This window comes from Armigeres subalbatus, chromosome 1 (assembly GCF_024139115.2).
Source record: "Armigeres subalbatus isolate Guangzhou_Male chromosome 1, GZ_Asu_2, whole genome shotgun sequence".
NCBI lineage: Eukaryota > Metazoa > Arthropoda > Insecta > Diptera > Culicidae > Armigeres > Armigeres subalbatus.
In genome coordinates, this window is record NC_085139.1 from 135,755,897 (window position 1) to 135,777,246 (window position 21,350).

A 21,350-nucleotide genomic window follows, 5' to 3' on the forward strand; every position below is an offset into this window, starting at 1 on the left:
TTTTTTAGATGATTGCAATTAGGACCACAGAATTGCTCAAGTTTGTTCTGACTATTGGAACCTAAGTCTATTAATGCATCCCAACATATTTTATTTTCAATTGTATATAGAAAATGACACTATGTAGCAAAATTGTGGCTTCAAAATACTAAACGGGTATTTTTTAGAGTTTTAAGACATAGTGCATTGTCTTAGGTGAACGGAATAGGGGCACAGCACGGTAATTCATTATAAGCAACAGGCGATGAAAATAATAAGTTGTTTCCAATATTTTTTATGAGTATGTATAAAATTCTGTACGAAGAAATGAGCCAAAATTGGATCGTGAATAAATTATATCAAAACTATCATTGAATTGGTGTAGACGAAATCAGTCAAGCAGACGAGCAGACAACATTTGAACATGTTAACACTCGGTCATCACAATAGGACGGCCATCATTTACGGAATGATGATCACATATTCATTTATGGAAATCTTATTTGAAGTTAAATTGTAAACAAATATTCAATCAGAAGCCTGAATCCATTTTTGAAAAAATTAGAAACTAAAAATAGTGAAATTTTTATATTACAAAGCTTTTTTTGACAAATTACACCCTATTTAAATTATAATTTCGGTCTGATACACCATCATCGGATAATATTAAAAGAGTTAAGAATTGGATTACCTGATAACTTTCCCTCAAAACCACAAATTATCATTACTGATGAAATTTATTCGTTTAACGATGATTAAACTGGAAGTGGATTACGCTAGAAACTATTTTTGAATTGTTCTGAATAAAGAAGAACTCGTCACCATCCGAGCTAGCGATTTTTGGATTATTTAAATTTGCGGTGACTGGTTGTTGGAATAATATTTCAAGGCTTTAATTATGTCCACGGAATTCGAATTGAACAAGAATTATGAATAATATTAATCAAACATTTTAAGATATAAAAACGCAATTGAAAAGCGCTCACTTTTATGTACATTGAAGTTGCTCCACCTTGCTTTAATGGAATATTTCTGTAGCAAAGGAGCGTGACTTTTAAGTTAAGCTGAAAAGCAAATCTTCAATAGTATATTGGCCAAAAATTCCGAGCCCAGAGTCCGTTCAGCACAATTTCCAATAGGAAACAATGGGACGTATACGTCTAAACGAGAAAGGCAAAAATAATATTTTGGCCATCACTTCCAAGCCCATAGTGCCAATTTTCAATCGACCTTAGATGAAATAAAAACAGGATTCCCAGTTCAGGATTGTTACGACTAAGCGGATTTCGCGATTTTCGCGGATTTCGCGGTTTTCGCGGATTTGGCGCGGATTTACATAACGTTTTTGGGGCTTCGCGCGGATTTAGTTCAAGGTGAAAATTGAACAAATAATATGCTGAATGACGTTTATTTGAAAATTAGTTTTATGTAGTAGTTAGTTTATGCCAATCTAGATGGGCCTTTTTTTTGTTAGCAAATGTTCTTGAGAACAAAATTAACGTTTGAAGTTAATTACTCACATTATTTTTCGCATATTAACAAGCCATGTTTGAATTCCATGATTACACTCTGGAGCATTAATTAAACAAATGTTATAAGAGGGACGCCATTTTTTTTTTATTTTCAAAATATTTTGAAACATGGCACATACAAAACATGTCTGTTGAGGACATGAACAACCGTTTCTTTGACCCGGCAACTTCGTCGTTTTTATTTGCTAATTATCTAATACATGCATTCATCTCTTAGACTAGGTGTTCTGTGTTTTCTTAACACTATCATCCTTATTTGCTATGTTACGCTTTTAGTTATTATTAATACATTTCAATTGCCTCTGGCAGTTAGAATTTTTCCTCTGGTTGAATTGAACCATGTAGGAATTACAATGTTTTCAACTTAAACTAAACTTAACCTATTTTATACTAAAGGTACAAGGAGTTAATCGTTGCAATAGAAGATTGCAACGATTTTGTCTAAAATTGAAATTATTTTGTTGGACATTTGTTGCAATGTCTCAATATTAGAAATTCTATGAAGTTCATTGGTACTATACCACGGAGTTAACTTCAGAATCATTTTCAAAATTTTATTTTGAATCCTCTGGAGTGCCTTCTTTCTGGTATTGCAGCAGCTAGTCCATATTGGCACAGCATACAACATGGCAGGTCTAAAAATTTGTTTGTAAATCAAAAGTTTGTTCTTAAGACAAAGTTTTGATTTTCTGTTTATAAGTGGATATAGGCACTTAATATATTTGTTACATTTGGCTTGAAGGCCTTCAATGTGATTTTTAAAAGTTTATATTTGATCTAGCAGAAGTCCTAAATATTTAGCTTCGCTAGACCAATTAATTGGAACCCCATTCATAGTGACAATATGTCTGCTAGAAGGTTTCAAATAAGAAGCTCTCGGCTTATGTGGGAAAATTATAAGCTGAGTTTTGGAAGCATTCGGGGAAATTTTCCATTTTTGTAGGTAAGTGGAGAAAATATCCAAACTTTTTGCAATCTACTACAAATGACACGAAGGCTACGCCCTTTGGCTGAGAGACCTGTGTCATCTGCAAACAAAGATTTTTGACACCCTGGTGGTAAATCAGGTAAGTCAGAAGTAAAATGTTATACAAAATGGGCCCCAGTATGCTGCCTTGGGGAACACTAGCTTTTACAGGTAATCTATCAGATTTAGTATTCTGATAGTTTACCTGCAGTGAGCGATCTGATAAATAATTTTGGATCAGTTTAATGATGTACAGAGGAAAATTAAAATTCATCAATTTTACAATCAAACCTTCATGCCAAACACTGTCAAATGCTTTCTCTATATCAAGAAGAGCAACTCCAGTCGAATATCCTTCAGATTTGTTGAGCCGAATTAAGTTCGTAACTCTTAATAACTGATGAGTGGTTGAATGCCCATGGCGAAAACCAAATTGCTCATCAGCAAAAATAGAATTGTCATTAATATGAACCATCATTCTATTTAAAATAATCTTTTCAAACAGTTTGCTTATTGAAGAAAGCAAACTGATTGGGCGATAACTAGAAGCCTCAGCTGGATTTTTGTCCGGCTTCAAAATTGGAACAACTTTGGCGTTTTTCCATTTATCTGGAAAGTATGCCAATTGAAAACATTTGTTAAATAAATTAACCAAAAAGGATAAAGAGCTCTCAGGAAGTTTTTTGATAAGTATGTAGAAAATACCATCATCACCCGGGGCTTTCATATTTTAAATTTTCTAGTAATAGATCTCACTTCATCCAAATTGGTTCCCAACGAAGGGTCAAAACATTCTCTTGATTGAGAATGTCTTCGAAGCTCCGTGTAACCTGATCCTCAATTGGACTAGTGAGACCTAGACTAAAATCATGGGCACTCTCGAACTGCTGAGCAAGTCTTTGAGCCTTTTCGCCATTTGTAAATAAAATTTTATTTCCCTCTTTAAGCGCTGGAAATGACTTTTGAGGTTTTCTAGGAATTTTCGTTAATTTCTAAAAGGGTCTCGAACTGGAATCAAACCTTAGACATTATTCTCAAAGTTGGTGTTTCTCAGAATAGCAAACCTTTTTAAATTTCATTTTGCAAATCTCGCGAAATAACTTTCAACGGGGATCGCGAGTTCTTTGGTATTGCCTTCTTCTCACATTTTTAAGACGGATCAGTAGCTGAAGATCGTCGTCAATAATAATGGAGTTGAATTTAACTTCACATTTCGGAATTGCAATGCCTCTGGCTTCGACAATTAAATTTGTCAAAGATACGAGAGCATTATCAATATCACTTTTGGTATCGAGAGGAATATCAACATCAAAATTCCTATCGATATACGTTTTATATAAATCCCAATCAGCTCTATGATAATTAAAAGTAGAGCTGATTGGATTATAAATGGCTTCTTGTGAGATTTCAAATGTCACAGGAAGGTGATCAGAGTCAAAGTCAGCATGAGTTACCAATTGGCCACACAGCTGACTTGAATCCGTTAAAACTAAATCAATTGTAGAAGGATTTCGACTGGAAGAAAAACAAGTTGGTCCATTGGGATATTGAATAGTATAATATCCCGCAGAACAATCTTCAAACAAAATTTTACCATTGGAATTGCTTTGAGCATTATTCCATGAACGGTGTTTGGCATTGAAGTCACCAATTACGAAGAATTTTGATTTGTTGCGAGTCAGAATTTTAAGATCAGCTTTCAACAGATTCTTTTGCTGCCCATTGCATTGAAAAGGCAAGTAGGCTGCAATGAAGGAAAATTGTCCAAAATTTGTTTCAACAGAAACTCCCAAGGTTTCAAAAACTTTGGTTTCAAACGAAGAAAATAATTTATGTTTGATACGTCTATTAATGACAATGGCGACCCCACCACAGGCGCTGTCAAGACGATCATTTCTGTAGATAAAATAGTTTGGATTTCTTTTAATGGAGAGTCCTGGTTTTAAATACGTTTCAGTTATAATGGCAATATGCACATTATGAACTGAAAGGAAGTTGAATAATTCATCTTCCTTACCCTTTAGAGAGCGGGCATTCCAATTTAGAACTTTCACACAATTATTTGGATCCATTGAAACGGAGTCCGATAACAATTTTGTGTGTGTACTTTATACCAACCTGAACAGCTTCAGGAATGGTATTTGCTTTGAACATTGCATCAATCATGTGATGCAATTGTTCAGTTAAAAAATCAAAATCGGAAGCAGTCATGCTACCTGAATCGGCAACATGACCGTTATTTTCCGTTGGGACATGGGTATAAACCTCATTTTGAGAAGAGAAATTTGGTCTACCAGCAGCGATGTTTGCATACGTAGGTACATTGGAAAAATTGAAATTTACTGAAGTGCTTGCTACTTGCTACGAGCGGCAAAATTTGTTTGTGAATTGTGGTGGGTATGAATTGCTCGACCGGTAACCGGTTTCGAAATTTCAGCGTTTGAAAAATTTCTACCCGTCGAATCTGGGATCCGATTGGAATTTCCCGTCATCAATTTTGCACGGGAATTCAAAACTTTTTTGCGTGAAGGGCATTCCCAGAAATTGGATTTATGATTGCCCCCACAATTTGCACATTTAATTTTATTGGAATCTTCTCACAGGACATGCGTCCTTGGCGTGAGAGGTTCCACCACAAATCATGCATTTAGCATCCATGTGACAATGTTTGGTTCCATGACCCCACTTTTGGCACTTACGGCACTGGGTAGGGTTTTGAATTTCCCCAGGCCTGCGGAAATGTTCCCATGTAACACGGACATGAGACATAATACAGGCCTTTTCCAAACTTTTCATATTGTTTAGTTCACTTTTTGTTAAAATGAACTAAATAAAATTCTTGAGAAATGCCCTCTGGGAAGTACCAGAATGGGATTTCTTTTTCATCTTAATTACTTGGACTGGTGAAAATCCAAGTAATTGAGAAATTTCAATTTTAATCTCATCCAGTGATTTGTCATCACTGGGGAGACCTTTCAAGACGACTTTGAACAATCGCTCAGTTTTGTCGTCGTATGTGAAGAATTTATGGCGCTTCTCAGTTAAATAGTGAAGAAGACGTTTGCGATCGTTAAAGGATCCCGGCAAAACGCGGCAGTCACCCTTCCTAGCAATCTGAAATGAAACCTTGATCTCCTGAAGGTTACTCAAAATCTCATTCCGGAAGCCAAAAAACTCGGCAACAGATACCACAATTGGCGGAATCCTTTGCTTTTTCGCATGAATCGAATCACCTGGGCTAGAGGTAGATTCGATTTGCTCAATTTCATCAGTAATCAAATCGAACTGATTGCTCAGTTTGATAGGAGAAGAATTATTTCCGATATTAGAGTTAGAAAGAATATCTGAAGTCTCCAGCTTCTTTCTATTTTTCCGCGCCTTTTCAGGACAGTCTTGAAACCTTGTTTCTTTGAAGGAAGTGGAGAATTCAGAGACTCCCCTTCCTCTTGTTTTTGTTAATACTCATTGCTGAGCGTGGAGACGTGACCTTCTAAGAGGTTTTTTCCCAGAACGGTGTCCCTGCAGGATTACCACCGCTTGTCGAAATTTTACTTCCGCAAACGGGTCCAACGTAAAACGAAGGCACGGGTCCTTGCAAAGATCGTAACGGGATCAGTGGGTACAAATAGCGCTAAGAAGCACCGTTGAAATTAAAATAGCTTCGGGTAGTATTAAAAACTTCCTTCCGCAAAGAGAGAAAGAACCGCACAGCACGATGCGGTCTGAACCATAAAGCATGATATATCATATCATTCGTCGAAAGTGTTTTCGTCAGAAATTCTCATACGTGTAGCGTTGAGCATTTTATATTGCTTTCATAGCATTCATCTAGATCGAAAAAGGGTTTTACAACAATAGAAAAAAAAAAAACAAAAATAATGTTCAATTTTATGCAGGTGTCTTATTTTAATAAGTGCTTTCGCAGAAATTCGTTCAAACATTAAAATGTGATTTTTAAAAGGTATTTCTGAAAAAAATCGCAATATTTTCTGCAGCATTTTTTTACAAAACTTTTTTGAAATATTTTAGAGGAATTTCCACAAGAATTCATGGAGACACTGAAGACTGCCTCACATTTGAGGTAGAAATACGTTTCTGCAAAGATAACAAAACGTACTTGGAATTAAATGGAAAGTACTAAACTCGTCTTAAACGTTTGAATTCATTCCACTAAAAAGAGCTTAAATTTTGACGTAGAACTACGTCTGTCTTTTCTATATTGGGGTACACTTTACGATTGCAAAAAATCGAAAAACGTCACGAAAATATGATAGACTTTGATCGTTAATATCTCAGCCGTTTATCGATGGATTTTAAATTTTCTTGGACCATTCGATCAAGGAAGAGTCAACGCTCCATACCCGATGTACACTGAATTCATTTTTTACGCGGTTATTTTTACAGGCATATCTTTTTATGCCATTTTTTCAATCGAATTTCGGGATTTCCGCGGTTCAGTCAGACATATTTTGGGATTAACGAGGTTTTTTACGTTGTTTTTCTTTACGCGCCCCATATCATGCGCATAAAAACCAACTCCAGGGTGTTACAATATTTATGTATGATAATATTTACTATTGAAAACTTGCTAAACGTTTAGCACTCGGTTTCGGTGAATCAGTTAATCTCGTAAGTGCATCGTAAGCTTCTTCTTCCATAGCACTACATTCCAACTGGAACTTGGGCTGCTTTTCAACTTAGTAATCTATTAGCATTTATTTAGTTATTGCTGTTCCAGAGAAAACTTTCCTCTTTCCGGTTCAATTTTCAAACTATCGCAGCTGACACTTCATACTTTTTCTCTGCTGTTTGGCATGGCATTCTTTGATGACAACGCCAAATAATAAATTTTTGTTTCAGTGTATTGAAAATTTTCGGTAGAACTTTGACAGCTGCGGAAGAACATTGCGGAATCCGCAAAATGGAAAATTTTGAAAGGATCCGCAATATCAATTGAAAGCTTTCTATGCCCGTCTTTGCATTAGTATGTATCCTGTCTGGCAAAGTCAATGGATACACTATGCCCTGTGTGTCGAGAATGTTTCCCACCCGAAAACACCCTAGATCAGATCAAGAATCGATCTCGCCATCTCCGGATTCTGCGCCTTTGTTCGCAAGGATAACTGGAGATCCAAGCCAGTATAGAGGTCATATTATTGCAACTTACAAGGCTTTTAGCTGGTGGAGTTCGTGTCTGCTACACGTGTATTCTCTCGAAAGCTTGGGGGCGTTTGACAGCAGCTTCTCGCTATTGATGCCTGTAGAGTAGGGTGCCAATGAAAATGACATTTTCGAATTAAAAAAAAACGACATTGCTCACAAGTTTCATTACCCCAAAATATGACCCCATGCAAAATTTGAGCTCAATCGGACATGATTTAGGGGTGCCTAAAATTCATCAAAGTTTTGAAATTTTCCTCATGAAAATTTTCCCAAAGGGGGGCCAAAGGAAAAGTCGAAAATCGAATTTTGTTTTTGATGCCAAATTACTTAAAAATACATGAAACGTCGATATCTGATGTTACTTCAATTTTTTTTCTCTTAGAACATTTTTGGGACAATTTATTCATCGAATTTTAACACCGGACGATACGAAAACATTTTCGTAGCCAAAAATATCCCCCCATAAAAGTTTTTAAAATTTTTTAATTAATATAATTAATTCCTCTGACATCAAAAAGCAAAAAAAAATCTTTTTTTTCTTTCAGAGTAACATTAGATCTAGACGTTTCATGCATTTTGAAGTCATTTGGCATCAAAAATAAAACTTCGATTTTCGACTTTTCCTCTCGTCCCCCCTTGAGAAAATTTTCATGGGTAGAAATTTCAAAGCTTTGATGAATTTTGGGCACCCCTAAATCATGTCCGATTGAGCTCAAATCTTGCATGGGTTCATATTTTGGGGTAGTGAAATTTGTGAGCAATGTCGTTTTTGCCTTTCTCGTATAACAAAGTTGTACCGAAAGGCTATCATTTCACTCCGAATACAAACTTTTTAGAGTCTCGGAGACCCATAGTATTATATACCAATCGTCTCAGCTCGACGAGCTGAGCACATGTCTGTCTGTCCGTGTGTATGTGTGTGTGTATGTGTGTGTATGTGTGTGCACAAAAGCTAAGAAAAACATTAGACAGCTTTTCATATAGTATAATCTTTAACCGATTTATTCGCAACAAGTTGAATTCGGCAGAAAGCAAATCCTAATTGACCACTATTGAATTTGGTAACGATCGACCGTTGCATTTAGAAGTTATTGAGAAAATGGTTCATCCAACTATATTAGATCCATATAAGGTTGATGTCTTGGCTAAATGCGAGAAAGGCAGTATCACCACTCGGTGAATTAAGTTGGGTTTTTTGAAATTCGATGACATTTTTTCCCATACATTCCATTGGTACCCTACTGTAGAGGGGCTCGGAATCTTCTTCGCTGTTGCAGTGAATGCGTTCTGGGAAACTTTCTTCAGCTCGTTTTCGCTGATTCCTAGGTGTCTGCCGGAGTAAACGCAAAGTCGTCGCAACTCACGTGAAGGAATAATAATTATTATCAATAAGCTTTCAAACTGCATTGTCGTGTCTACTCTGACTTCCTCCATAGGATTGGATTTGTTTGATAATTAACACAAAATTATCCAAGAAATTATCATTTTAATGTAAACTTTACTAATACCAATTTAATGCCAACAATGATGTTCAGTCGGATGTTTGGCATTGTGTTTTGCTGTTATATATGAAAATAAGTTGATTAGAAGTATTTACCAATGATTCCAATCGAGATACAATTATCGAACAATTCTTACTATTATTTACTCTTAATTCAAACGTTGGTTTGAAAATTATATAGGGTAGAGAACCATTTGGGCAGTACCCCCTATTCCCGTTCACAACGGTCATTACTCGATCGCATTAAAACCGAGTCACTTGTTTTTTAGTACATGGCTAGTTTCTGTCGACATCTAGTGATGTACAAAAAATCAAGCCATTTGGTTGGAACGCGGTCGAGTTATTAACGTTGCGGACGAGAATAGGGGGTGCTGCCCAAATGGTCCCGCTCCCTACATCATCAGGGCTCGTAATGTTCACTCAATCTCAGCAGCACAGGATACCGTGCGGAACCGAAATCCGTACAGCACCGAAATCCGTCCACCTCATGAGATATCAATAAATTAAAGGAGGTTAAAGACAATTAATGTAGGAATAATTAATCTTATCCTGTTTAGAAACTTGACAGTAAGCTTTTAGGGCATTAAAATGGAAAGTAGGCTTTGAAATTAGAACAACAAAAATCAAAAACAAATCGCCACCCACCAAACGCGGAGTTGCTGCCGTCATGTTTTTGCGGGTAGAGCAAATTGCACCAAAAGTAACTGTGTTTTAATTGCTAATGAGCAATTCCAAGCAACAGCATCAAAATTTAAGAAAATTTTTAATTCATGATTTTCTATTGAGTTGAAACTTTGCACAGTTTTTCAATTTCATCTAAATCGTCATTTTTCGATATCAAATCTTCATATTGAGTCACGACTAACTTTTCAAAAGGGTGTATGTGAAAATGGTTCAAAAATATTTAAAAAGCTGCACAGCAAAAACGGAATGTTCGATTGTTATGATTTTTTCAGCAAAGTTAGACAACTAAATGGTGATTCTTAAGAAAATGTGCACAGTAAAAAAATTTTTTTGCCTTTAAAAATATCATTTTTGTCACAAAACTCAAATATCTCAAAACCCTATCTTTTTCGAACGTATTTTTTAGGGAAAACGGTCCATTATATTAGCTATCTACCATAAAAATTTGGTGATGGTAAACTAATAAACAAAAAGTTATGACATTTCAAACATTTCACAATTTTCACATATAGTAAACAAAAAAAATTTCCGTGTATTTTTTTCAAGAATCGCAGTTTGATGCTGATTTTATTGTTAAGGGCCTTGCGTGAGTTAAACAAGTTGTTTGTATGATATTCCATATTTATGTATTCATCGATATTATGTATATTATATGTATAAATATTATATGTATAAATAAATAAAAATGAATTAATATTATCCTAAGTATTAAATTAAATGTGGCAGTTACACAATGTTGTTATAGAAACTCTAAGAGTTTTGGGTTTGAATTTTGGTATGGGTTATGATATCATGAAAACAGTTTATTAATACTTATTTTTTATTTATTTTTATTCAAATTTTTAAAATATCGAACACTTTTGAATTATTATCAGCACAGTTTGAGTATAGTTTTGCTTTAATTTTATTTTCCGACAATGGAATGAAACAGTGAAATTTTTGGGTTCCTTGGATCGTTTTCGCGTTATTAAATTGCTCGCTGAGCTCTGAAGCCTTTATTTCGTACTCTTCAGTAGTAGTAAAACAAAATGATAATTTGGTTAAATCTTTTTCTTTTCTACGATTTGCCCAATCAAAAAGTTCTTTCGCAGTTTTAATTGGATGCTCACGTTCTTTGGCTAAACTTGCTCTTGTGGCCATGCGCTTTATTGTTCCTCCAATAGCATCACAAGGACCTTTGCCATGTGATGTAGCAAAAAATGCCATTCTGCATCAATTCCGTACATTGATTTAAATTGACATAGGCTCGAAAAATTCTTACGATTTTTGTACTGCGACGCTGCTCCATCAGACATGAAATATATCTTTTGACTTCTTTATGCTTATCAACGCGTAAAAGTTAATCATTTTTTCAATGAACAAGTTTACGGATACTGAATCGTGTCTTAAATCTTCGGAAATTATAATAAAACTTAAGTGTTCAATTTGCGTACTTCCATTAAAATAAATAACGAATGGATGAATTGTAGCTTGTTGTACGTTCCAGTGATGGGACTGCACTTCATCTTGCAATACAAAGCTGTAATTTTCAGAAAATCACAAATGACTAAAAATTCACCATTTTGTAATGTATTTTTCGTATTTTTAAAAAGCTGGATTGTTCTGTTTTAATGAAATCGTGAGGGATTAAACTTTCTAATTTCAAGCAAAAATATGACACAAACTCATCTACAGGTTTTACAATAGTTTCTACATATGTCACACCTATCCGTGGTCACCCATTGCTCAAATGATAACTGATCAATATATTTTTCTTCAAACTCAGCGAATAAAGTATTTTCCAATGATGAAGAATCTGGACAATCCGAACAAGATCGTAGATAGCAATTTGATGTTGTATTTTCACACAAAAGACTACCAGTTAACATTTTAATATCTTTTGTTAAATTGATTCTTTTCAAACTATGTAAAATAAGATTAATATTCTCATGGGTTGTGCACACACACATTATGTGTTCCTGAATTGGAAAGAAGCTTACATTGCCTTGGCCGAAGGATTGCAAATGAGGAAAACCTATTTTAATATTATCGTGAATTTCCTTGAAGCGTGTGTACGCTTCTTTCAAAGTCGTCATCATTAATCGTTTTTGGATTGCTTGACGCTTTCCATCTTTTTTTACTGATACATAATCTTTTTGACCAGGCATAGCTCGACTTACTTCATCATCTTCAAAATATTGAATTACTATTTCTTTTGTCTCATCTGTTAATACAGTACTAGACCTAATATTTTTGGTTGAAAGACAGTTCAATCAAAGGTAATTGCCTATTTCCGGGGATTAAACCACCCGACTTGGACGTTAATTTACAATGTTATGAAAACTCATATGTGAATATGTACGTTATGTGGAAGATATTGATTTGAAAAATGTATTGGAGGTAACCACTTTCCCTTCGATGGGACTCGAACCCATGACCCTACAGTACGCTAGACTGGTGCTTTAACCAACTAAGCTACGAAGGACCTCCGTCGGACAGTTATTCTTCAATTGTTTTGCCTCTTTTACTGTATTTCTATTGGTTTTGAACTCATCAATGGCATCCTGAATAGACCACGAACATGGCAGCATCGACAAAATCAATAATTTTTCTTTCCTTGTCGTGGCTGCATTCGAGAACCTTTCCTTCATATTTATAATTACCTCATCGTAGTCTGTATTTTCCACATCATCAGGTCCTAATTTGAAGAGGTTTCTTCGTACAGCTTCGTTTATTGCACGGTATTTTTCTCCGGGTAATAAACGTAGTCCATCTTACTCCATTTAATCGGAGTCACTTTTATCCCAGCTATGCCCTCGTTAAAGCGTTCGATGTTGACCTTTTGGATACACTCATCTTCCGATTGATTTGTTGAAACAGATTTCGCTGATGGTACGGTGGCAAGGCTCTCAGCACTTAATACTTCTGGTAATTCCTCAGTTGCTGTCGATACATCTGGCAATTCCTCAGTTGCTGTCGTTTTCGAACTTCCTGCGCTCTGCTCAACCGATGATATACAGATTGCTCTTTTGTCAACGTTTAGACGGCAGGACGTGCAAATGCGTAAATTTGTATTCAATGTGGACATTGGAGCATGACCAGTCGCTTTCAGTTTATCTATGGTGCTTTCGGTGAGATTTCGTAACTCTTTTGAACACTTTTTTCCATCAAACGGCCTACAACAGTTGAGAAAGCGGCTACTCATGTTGTTCGTAATATTTCAATAAACAAAATCACTTTTAAGTTTTTACTGACTAGTTTGGTGTCATTTGTTTGACTGAAGAAAAAAATTACTATAAGATCTTTAACAACCTTAGTAGTAGTAATTTTTTGCTTTTTCGTGAGCATTGTCATGGTATGTACCTATCATGCATTTGTTGTTGTTGAAGATACCTGTTTCCTCCCGATCATAAAGTCTATTCTCTAAGAGGTATATTTTTGCAGGTAAACTATAGACGTACACGTGTATATAAATCTTTGATTTTGCAGCTTTTGTCTTAAAAATAACATTTCTGATATGTTTCTATCAACGTTATTATCAACAGGTTTCAACACTATTAAAAGAATTTTTCGCCAGTCACGTGCAATGAAAATTATGACACTATCAATACTTTTGATCACAACACTGGATCGTGTCTAAGTTTCTTATAGATGCTATGAATAATTAAATCAAAATATCATGAAAACAACTTGTTTAAATCACGTCCCTTAACAATAAAATCTGCATCAAACTGCAATTCTCGAAATAACTTACACAGAAAAAAATTTTTTACTAAATGTGAAAATTGTGAAATGTTTGAAATGTCATAACTTTTTGTTTATTAGTTTACCATCACCAAATTTTTATGGTAGATAGCTAATATAATGGACCGTTTTCCTAAAAAATTACGTTCGAAAAAGATAGGGTTTTGAGATATTTGAGTTTTTGTGACAAAATGATATTTTTAAAGGCAAAAATTTTTTTTTTTACTGTGCGCATTTTCTTAAGAATCACCATTTAGTTGTCTAACTTTGCTGAAAAATCATAACAATCGAACATTCCGTTTTTGCTGTGCAGCTTTTTAAATATTTTTGAACCATTTTCACATACACCCTTTTGAAAAGTTAGTCGTGACTCAATATGAAGATTTGATATCGAAAAATGACGATTTAGATGAAATTGAAAAACTGTGCAGAGTTTCAAATATTTTCGAAATGGTCGCTCAGGATCGACTGACATGCCCCCGTGGAATGCCTCTAATTGCAAATCATTACATAAGATAAGCGGAATACAAATCGAAGGGATCGCTTCTCAAGGTGCGTATCGAACTATTTACAGTGGTAGTTTAGTCAATAAGACTGTTTCAATTTAAATATTTAGTTAAGAAATAGCTGTACGGATTTTGATCCTTTGATTCGAAATCCGTCCACGGTGGACGGATTTCGAGTCAGGAGTAGTTGACTAAATTCATTATTTTATCATGTTTTTCGTAGTTTTTAATGAGTAAATGTGAAACACTTCAAAAGTAGAAGCCTTCATGCGCCTGTGTCAATAACAAACGTTTTATTTACATTCGATTCCTATTTTCTAATGACTTTTTCATATAGTAAGGTGCTTAAGTGTACGGATTTCGATGCCCCACGGTAAACAACGAAAGCTGATTCACACTGTGCTTGAAAAACGCTTGCTTTGGTCTCATCGCACAGAAAAGTCGAAAACCTGTACATTACATACAGCTACGTAGTTCAACGTCATCTTTGCGTACAACCCGTTTGGGCTGCACCTTTGAGTTTTTTTCTTACGTCTAGGATAATTATCCGCGAGAATTCCCGGAGGATTCACTGCAGGAATTCCTGGGATGAATCTGGGCATGAATAATGAATTTCTGCATGAATTTTCGCAAATATTCTCGGAAATTTTAGCTGAAGTTCTAGTATCAAACGACACAGTAATAAACGACACTGCTAAAAAATTGCGAATAAATTGGCGCTAAAAATGCATGAGCTCCTAAAGAAACTTATCACCTGTCAAACTTCCGAATATTATCCTCTGACATTTTTCGAATTAACTTCCGCTTCATTCAGAGTTGCAAATCAACGGAGCTTGAGCAACTGCGTTAGATTTTGTATTAAGGCCGATACAAGTATTTTAAAACAATTATGTCTCCCCCCCATTCAGATTTTTTTTAAAATAATATTATGAGGGGGCAACAAAATAAAATTCGGACAATTTTGAGAATTTTCAAAACATTCTTCAATAAATCCTACACCCAACCAGCGGATTGCAGATTTTTATACAGTTCTGCATAAGAACCTTACAGAAACTATATAATAAATGGACATGTACAATTTCGGAAGATTCTAGTACCATTGTTATATTGAAATAATACAGATTTGTATTATTTTAATACAATATCTGTATAAAAAGCATACAGAATTGTATATGCCCAGATTTTATACAATAACGATCTTCTTTTTTTTTTTTTCATTTTAATTTTAATTTTTTATTATCACCACCCCCCACCCCCCTTGACTATCCGGAGACCAATAGGACATAATGTTAATTAAATATTTGTAACGGCCTTGTTTCTTGATACGAATTCAAATAATGTATATACAAATGTTTTGTTGATTAAACGAATTGTATGGTCTAATTCCTTTAAAACGCAAGTTTGTCTTATGATCAAACATTACAACAAAGTGGCTTAATTTATTGCTTAAGAAGAAACTGCGGTTACGGCAGATTTTTTGTTATTTGACAAGTTTATCTATCATCAATTATGTTCAAATCTGGCCTGAACATTCCTGACACACTGATAAGAACGAAACAAAACATGCCAAAACCATCATTTCATCTTGACATAGTTTTGGCTGTTAAGTTCTTGTTCACATATCCTCAGTACTTCTAGTGGTAAAAAGGGCCATATAGAAGGGTTGTGGTTGTTATATTAACTGTGACTTTCCTAATCCTCGAACTCGAAAAGAAGACGTTCAGTAAATTGTGGTAACCAAAATTGATATTTAACGTTTTCTTAAAATTTAGTTTTGGGTCGCGCGGATTTGATTTTAGTCGGCGCGGATTTGGTGCGGAAAATATTTCAGGATCTCCGTAACAACCCTGCCAGTTGAATGCAACTTGTTGTGAGCAAATCATTTAAGGATAAGTGCCCTCCCCGGGTCTTCTGACCAAAACCTGTCCACGTGGTATATGGACAGCCCCAAATAAGTGGTTTATGAATAAAACACCATAAAATGTATACTTTAATAGGATTCATCTCATGTACACTGAAGTCGGTTTACGCTCCGCGTAGATCAAAGTCGGTAAAATCTCAAAATCCACGTAAATTCCAAAAACCGCGTAAAAAAACGTTTCATCAAAATAAACTAAATGTTTTTTGCGGGTTTCACGTGTCGTCCGACCTTTTTGAAAAAAAACGAGCAAACTAGGTGCTAAATCCGCGTAAATCCAAAAATCTACGTATAAACAGTGGCGCAAAAAGCGATCCCAGTGTACTGGACATACCAGTTTATGTAATCACTTTGATTAAGCTAATTACAGTTTAAAATCTGCGCCAGTTTGATGTGTTTGATGTGGAAGACTAAATGCTTTCCAATGCATATCATGAATAAGCAATCTAATATGTAATTACATTTCTAGTTTCCTGATTTGAACGCTACGTCTGGCCATTTGTGTCGATAGTCATGAAACCATTGTAGAGTGGACTCTCCTTCACTCGTTATTCAAAGGACAATTGTACAATGGAGTATATCGCGTTAGGGAGGTGGAATTTTGAAATTTTTATGGATAAATCGATGAGAGAAGCTACTTCTATAACACTTAGCTACAAGTTATAGAACATCGAGAAGGGGGAATTCACTGTACATATTGCATTCCTATTCTTTACTATTTGCTGGTTGGGATTTTCATACATGTGTCACCTTTCAGATTTTCACTAATTCATACTTGAAAACATAGACCAAACTAATTTTAATAACGCTATGGTCGAATCATGTTGATATCAGGCTAACAGCGCCTCTAACGTTCTTATATCATTTATGTTTCTGCTTTGTGGTCCAACCAGCAAATCTAGACTGTACCGCCTTTCTACGAACACAATAATCTTTTATTGATATGTGAAAATACACCATTAGAAAACATTTCCTTGGCGAAAAAGTGAATTATTAAATTTTTTTAATTTGGTGTGTTTCAGCAAGCTTGTGTTATGAAAGATTCAACTTTGGAATATGTACCCATGCCATCTTTGATATCGATACTATAGAAAACTGCAACAGAAAACTTACTATTATGATATGGAAACACTGAAAAAATTTGCTCTTCATTCCTCTTCATTGGTCGCTGGGAAATTTTCGCATACAGGTTGGACATAATCTTCCAAAACTGAATGACCAAGCTGGATATCCACTCTCTCCGTTGGTAGAAATTTTATCCGTTTTACATTCAACTTTTGACTATACTCCAGTGAATTTTGCGCTTTTTCGCCACTGGAAAATTTAGGGCGTCACTACGGTAACAATGATTGCACTTGCGTTCTATTACTCAGCTTGCTGTTTGCCACACAGTAAAACTTATTTCCAACCGCGTCGTAGCTTCATTTGATTGATATAGTGCTGCCCCTACTTAGGATGACTGCTTCAACAAATCCAAAACGGCACCACACAGTCCAAGTAGGCTGTCCAACTGTAGCTACTTTTCAGCCATCTTTTATTTTCTTCCACTAACTCCCAGTGATCAGCCGAGGAGATGTAAAAGCCTGCTGCTTTCCTACGCGAATCGTGGCCGAATAGCGCGTACTCAGTGTGTTGTACATTGGCTACGTATTGCGGACGGCGAGATAAAGTTACCCATACCCTAATGGAAGGCCGTCTCTCGCGTGGCCCATCTGCGCCTGTTTCCTATACCAGCAACATCGCAGGGTGAATTTCATAGTATTGGCTAATGTTTTCATTTTCAGTCAGCATGGCGTGGTGCGGGGGTGATTTATTGCACTTGCGTAGTCCCGGCCATGTGACGGTGTTGGTTGTAAACAGTCCTTATGATATTACGATTTATCAATTTGTTTAGAGCACACGGAGCAATACATATGTTGTTAGTGGCTTTTTATTCAATTGCTTAGGATTCTAAATTTTACGATTGTCGAGAATCAAACAGCTGAGATTCGGCAATGATTTTGACAAATTCTCAGAAATTCGATCTCAGCAAAAAATCAACTTCTTCTGAATTTCGGTAAAGTATTGGTTAGAAACTAGAGCAAAAATTATTTATATATAACATTTATTTAGCTAAATTTGTTTATTGTAAATCAACATCTTTTGATAACATCCAAATAACCAACTTCACATTTTTAGTTCCGATTTATTTAACTTCTGTTAACCATACCATATACCTTATCGTTCTTAAAAAAGCATTATCAACCCACTGTATTGCTGTTTGTTTGTTTGTACATTTCGTTTTAAACACATACTACCATGATTTCCTATGCTCTGTAAGATTTGTCAAAGGCCTCGAGTGTGTTGGTATTGAAATTCAACATTATACATTATACGATGTATGGTAAACATGAATCTCATACTTTCTAAACGCTTGCGTTACTGTTTATATTTTGGGTTTCCTGAATCGCGAGGTTATTTTTATTCTTATAGACAAGATCTGTATGAGTTGCTCAGCGCACTGAATTTTGTTTATACGCAGAGCATTGCATTGCTTTGGTTATTTCTCTTCCGTTTAGCCTTCATAGGCAACAAATACGCATCGCAACACATCTTATCTATATAAATAACGCAGTCGGCGTTGATGGTGAATGTTATGAATTGAAATCAGCGTCAACTTTGATAGTTCGTATCGTTTACTTGCAAAGGAGAGATAATTGCATCACGTGTTTTATTTTACTCAGTTCTATAGTCACTCCTCCCAGATTTCCTCATCATCATAGATCTACGAATCGTCTACAAAAATATGTTTAAATTTAAATTCTACTTTTGTTTTGGAATCATCGCAAAGAATGTCATTTTGAATGTGTTAATAGTAGTTTGTGCAACGAGTTGCACACGCTATTTTTTGCAATGACGAAAAAAGGAATTTAATATGATAAATCTGTACCAAAATTGTACAGTCTCATTTACTCCACATGATCATTATTGCCAATAAATTATGTTATTTAAATTTTGCAGAGAACAATCAGATAGAATGTTACCGTGCCACATTGCATAGTTCGATAAGCCGTGAAGCGATAGAGATGTACTTGCCAATGGAAATTTTTGATGTCATGTTCATCAAACTATTTCATTTATTATTACGCGACGCTGAGAATACACTATTTGAACACTTACCCAAGCTAATTCAGCAAAATGTAGTCATATAACTACTGTTCTGATGTTGGTTTTTCATTATAGCACCCAAATGAGTGTTATAATGAATATTTGAGTTGCATAATGTTCATTAAAGCACCCGCAGGCCTGGTAGACGGTCACTTTTTAGTGACTTCGTCACTTTTTTCGGGCCAGTCACTAAAAAGTTTCTTTTTTCGATCTCAAGTCAATAAAGCCACTTTTTCTCCGAAAAAGTCACTATTTTCAACTATTTTGAAACTATTGACTAAGTTTCGTTAAGAGCATCGTCGCGGAATAAAAAATATGTTGAAAAATTTGAAGCTTTATCCATCGGAAGACGGTCATAAAATGACGGATTTAGAAAAAAATGACCACTTAGTAATTTTTGGCCCGAAAGCTGTGCGCAAATTCTTAGTGACTTCGAATTCGCTCTGAATCTCGGTTTTGTTATTAGATTTTCAACAGCATTTAATTGAAGGTACTTAGTGTCGTAGTGATGCAATTGGGTATAAAGCGATGCAAGCAGGATGGGCACAGGGGATTGAGAATCCAAATATATTCACAAGGCTAAAAGCAGACCCATAGCAGTGGTTTTAAAATATTTTTTTGAAAATTATTAAACACCTTATCAATTGAACTGTTGAGTATTCAAATTCGTCTTTTTAATAAAAGTTTGATATTTTCATCTCAATCCTACACAATTTTAGATACATATCCTGTTGTTTCGGGGAAACCTTGTAAAATAGTGAAACTCTTTCGAATTATGTTGATTTGTCCATGAAACACCTTTATGATGCCTTGTCTTTGACATAAGTATCAATAAACACTGACTAATGACGTTTCAGTATCTTATAAACTGGTTTTAAAAAAGGTGTTTTTATGATGCCTATATTTACTATATGAGGCGATATGGGCACCCCTCGGGGCATTTCTTGCACTTCTAGGGATTATGTCCTGAACTGCACAAGTCAAGTGAATCTGGTTGCAGCTACTTAATTGTAATTTAATTTGCTTGGGGTACAAATGATGTTTTACTCAAACATGTCGTATTCCATGTTGATTTTTGGCCTCAGGCTCTACTACAATATCTGAATATGCAGAAAGCTAATTTTTATGTTTTAAATCATCCCTAATTCAGGTAGAAACTGTGTTGATGATTTTGTAACTGCATTTAAGGGTTAGGCGATTCTTGGAGATGACCTTGTCCCTAATATAGTTGCTAATACCACCCTAAGTTGACATATATCCAAAGTTTTATATTATAATTAGGCTATAGTTATGTGAAAGCCTCGGTATTTAATTGATATTCAGTATATTGATATTGATATTCACTCTCGACATCTGCTTCGATAAATACTAAGGAATTTTCCAAAATATATTTTGATGACAATTTAGACATTCGAAACTGCATAAACTTTGGATATTTCATAAAGAAAAAACGTGATTTTTTGAAGATTTTTATGATTTTGAGTTTGACTCACCGGTTGGTAGCTCGAACTTCTTGTTTTGGCTTTTCGAAATTTTGAACAAAATCCTTTAGGGCTCCAAATGATTCATGGGTTTCAGATTTGTAAACTTTGTGAGTCAAATTAAATCTATGTCGTAAAATTATTTAAATAAATTTCTATAATAAAAAGCCATTTTCACACACAACCGAAGATTTTCCGAAAAAGTTCGAACCCGTATTAAACATTATTGCGCCTTATTTTGTATGACTTGCCTCAAATTGTGTTTTTTTCAAGTGGGGAAAGGAGCGGAAAATACAAAAAACAAATATTATGAATAAAATAGTTCAAACTTAACAGATTTCATTTGTCGTAAGACGAACTATTCCATTTAATTCCATCAGTGTCTCATACTTGACGCGACTTGAGAGACTACCGTTATTACTGTTGAGGTCAAAATACGTATAGTTGTAAAGAATGCAAAGTAATGTAATTAAATAATTTGTGACAAGTGAAAACATTCCACCAAAAAAACCCACAGTTTTCTTTTCATCGGATTTGTTGAATAATGTTTTTGCAATTCATAATTTTTGCGTAATTTGCCCCTTCAAATTTGAATTTTCGGCCAAAAGACATTAGAGGGAGACATAATTTTTGAAAAGTAATATCAGTAATATCCCGATTTTATCACCCCCCTGGTGAATTTTGGGGTGATAAAACAGGGTATGTAACAAAATATTTCGAATTTTTTAATTCATTCTACTAATATGAAT

At 35.1% G+C, this 21,350-nt stretch overlaps 2 protein-coding genes across 7 annotated transcripts in view; one reads left to right on the top strand and one right to left on the bottom strand.

Moving 5' to 3' along the window:
* LOC134205169 (transcription factor IIIB 90 kDa subunit) overlaps positions 1 to 21,350 on the top strand; it is a 101,380-nt gene that overhangs the window by 20,474 nt on the left and 59,556 nt on the right. The window lies entirely within an intron of this gene.
* The window catches only part of LOC134205167 (BTB/POZ domain-containing protein 6-B), a 69,639-nt gene that overhangs the window by 9,868 nt on the left and 38,421 nt on the right, over positions 1 to 21,350 (bottom strand). The window contains exon 1 of one of the 6 annotated variants that reach the window (XM_062680164.1): positions 17,087 to 17,592. The exons of the other annotated variants lie outside the window; for them this stretch is intronic. Within the exon in view, the coding sequence (XP_062536148.1) occupies positions 17,087 to 17,171 (85 nt within the window). The 5' untranslated portion in view covers positions 17,172 to 17,592. Of the gene's footprint in view, positions 1 to 17,086; positions 17,593 to 21,350 lie in introns of those variants that run through there. 6 annotated transcript variants of the gene reach the window in all.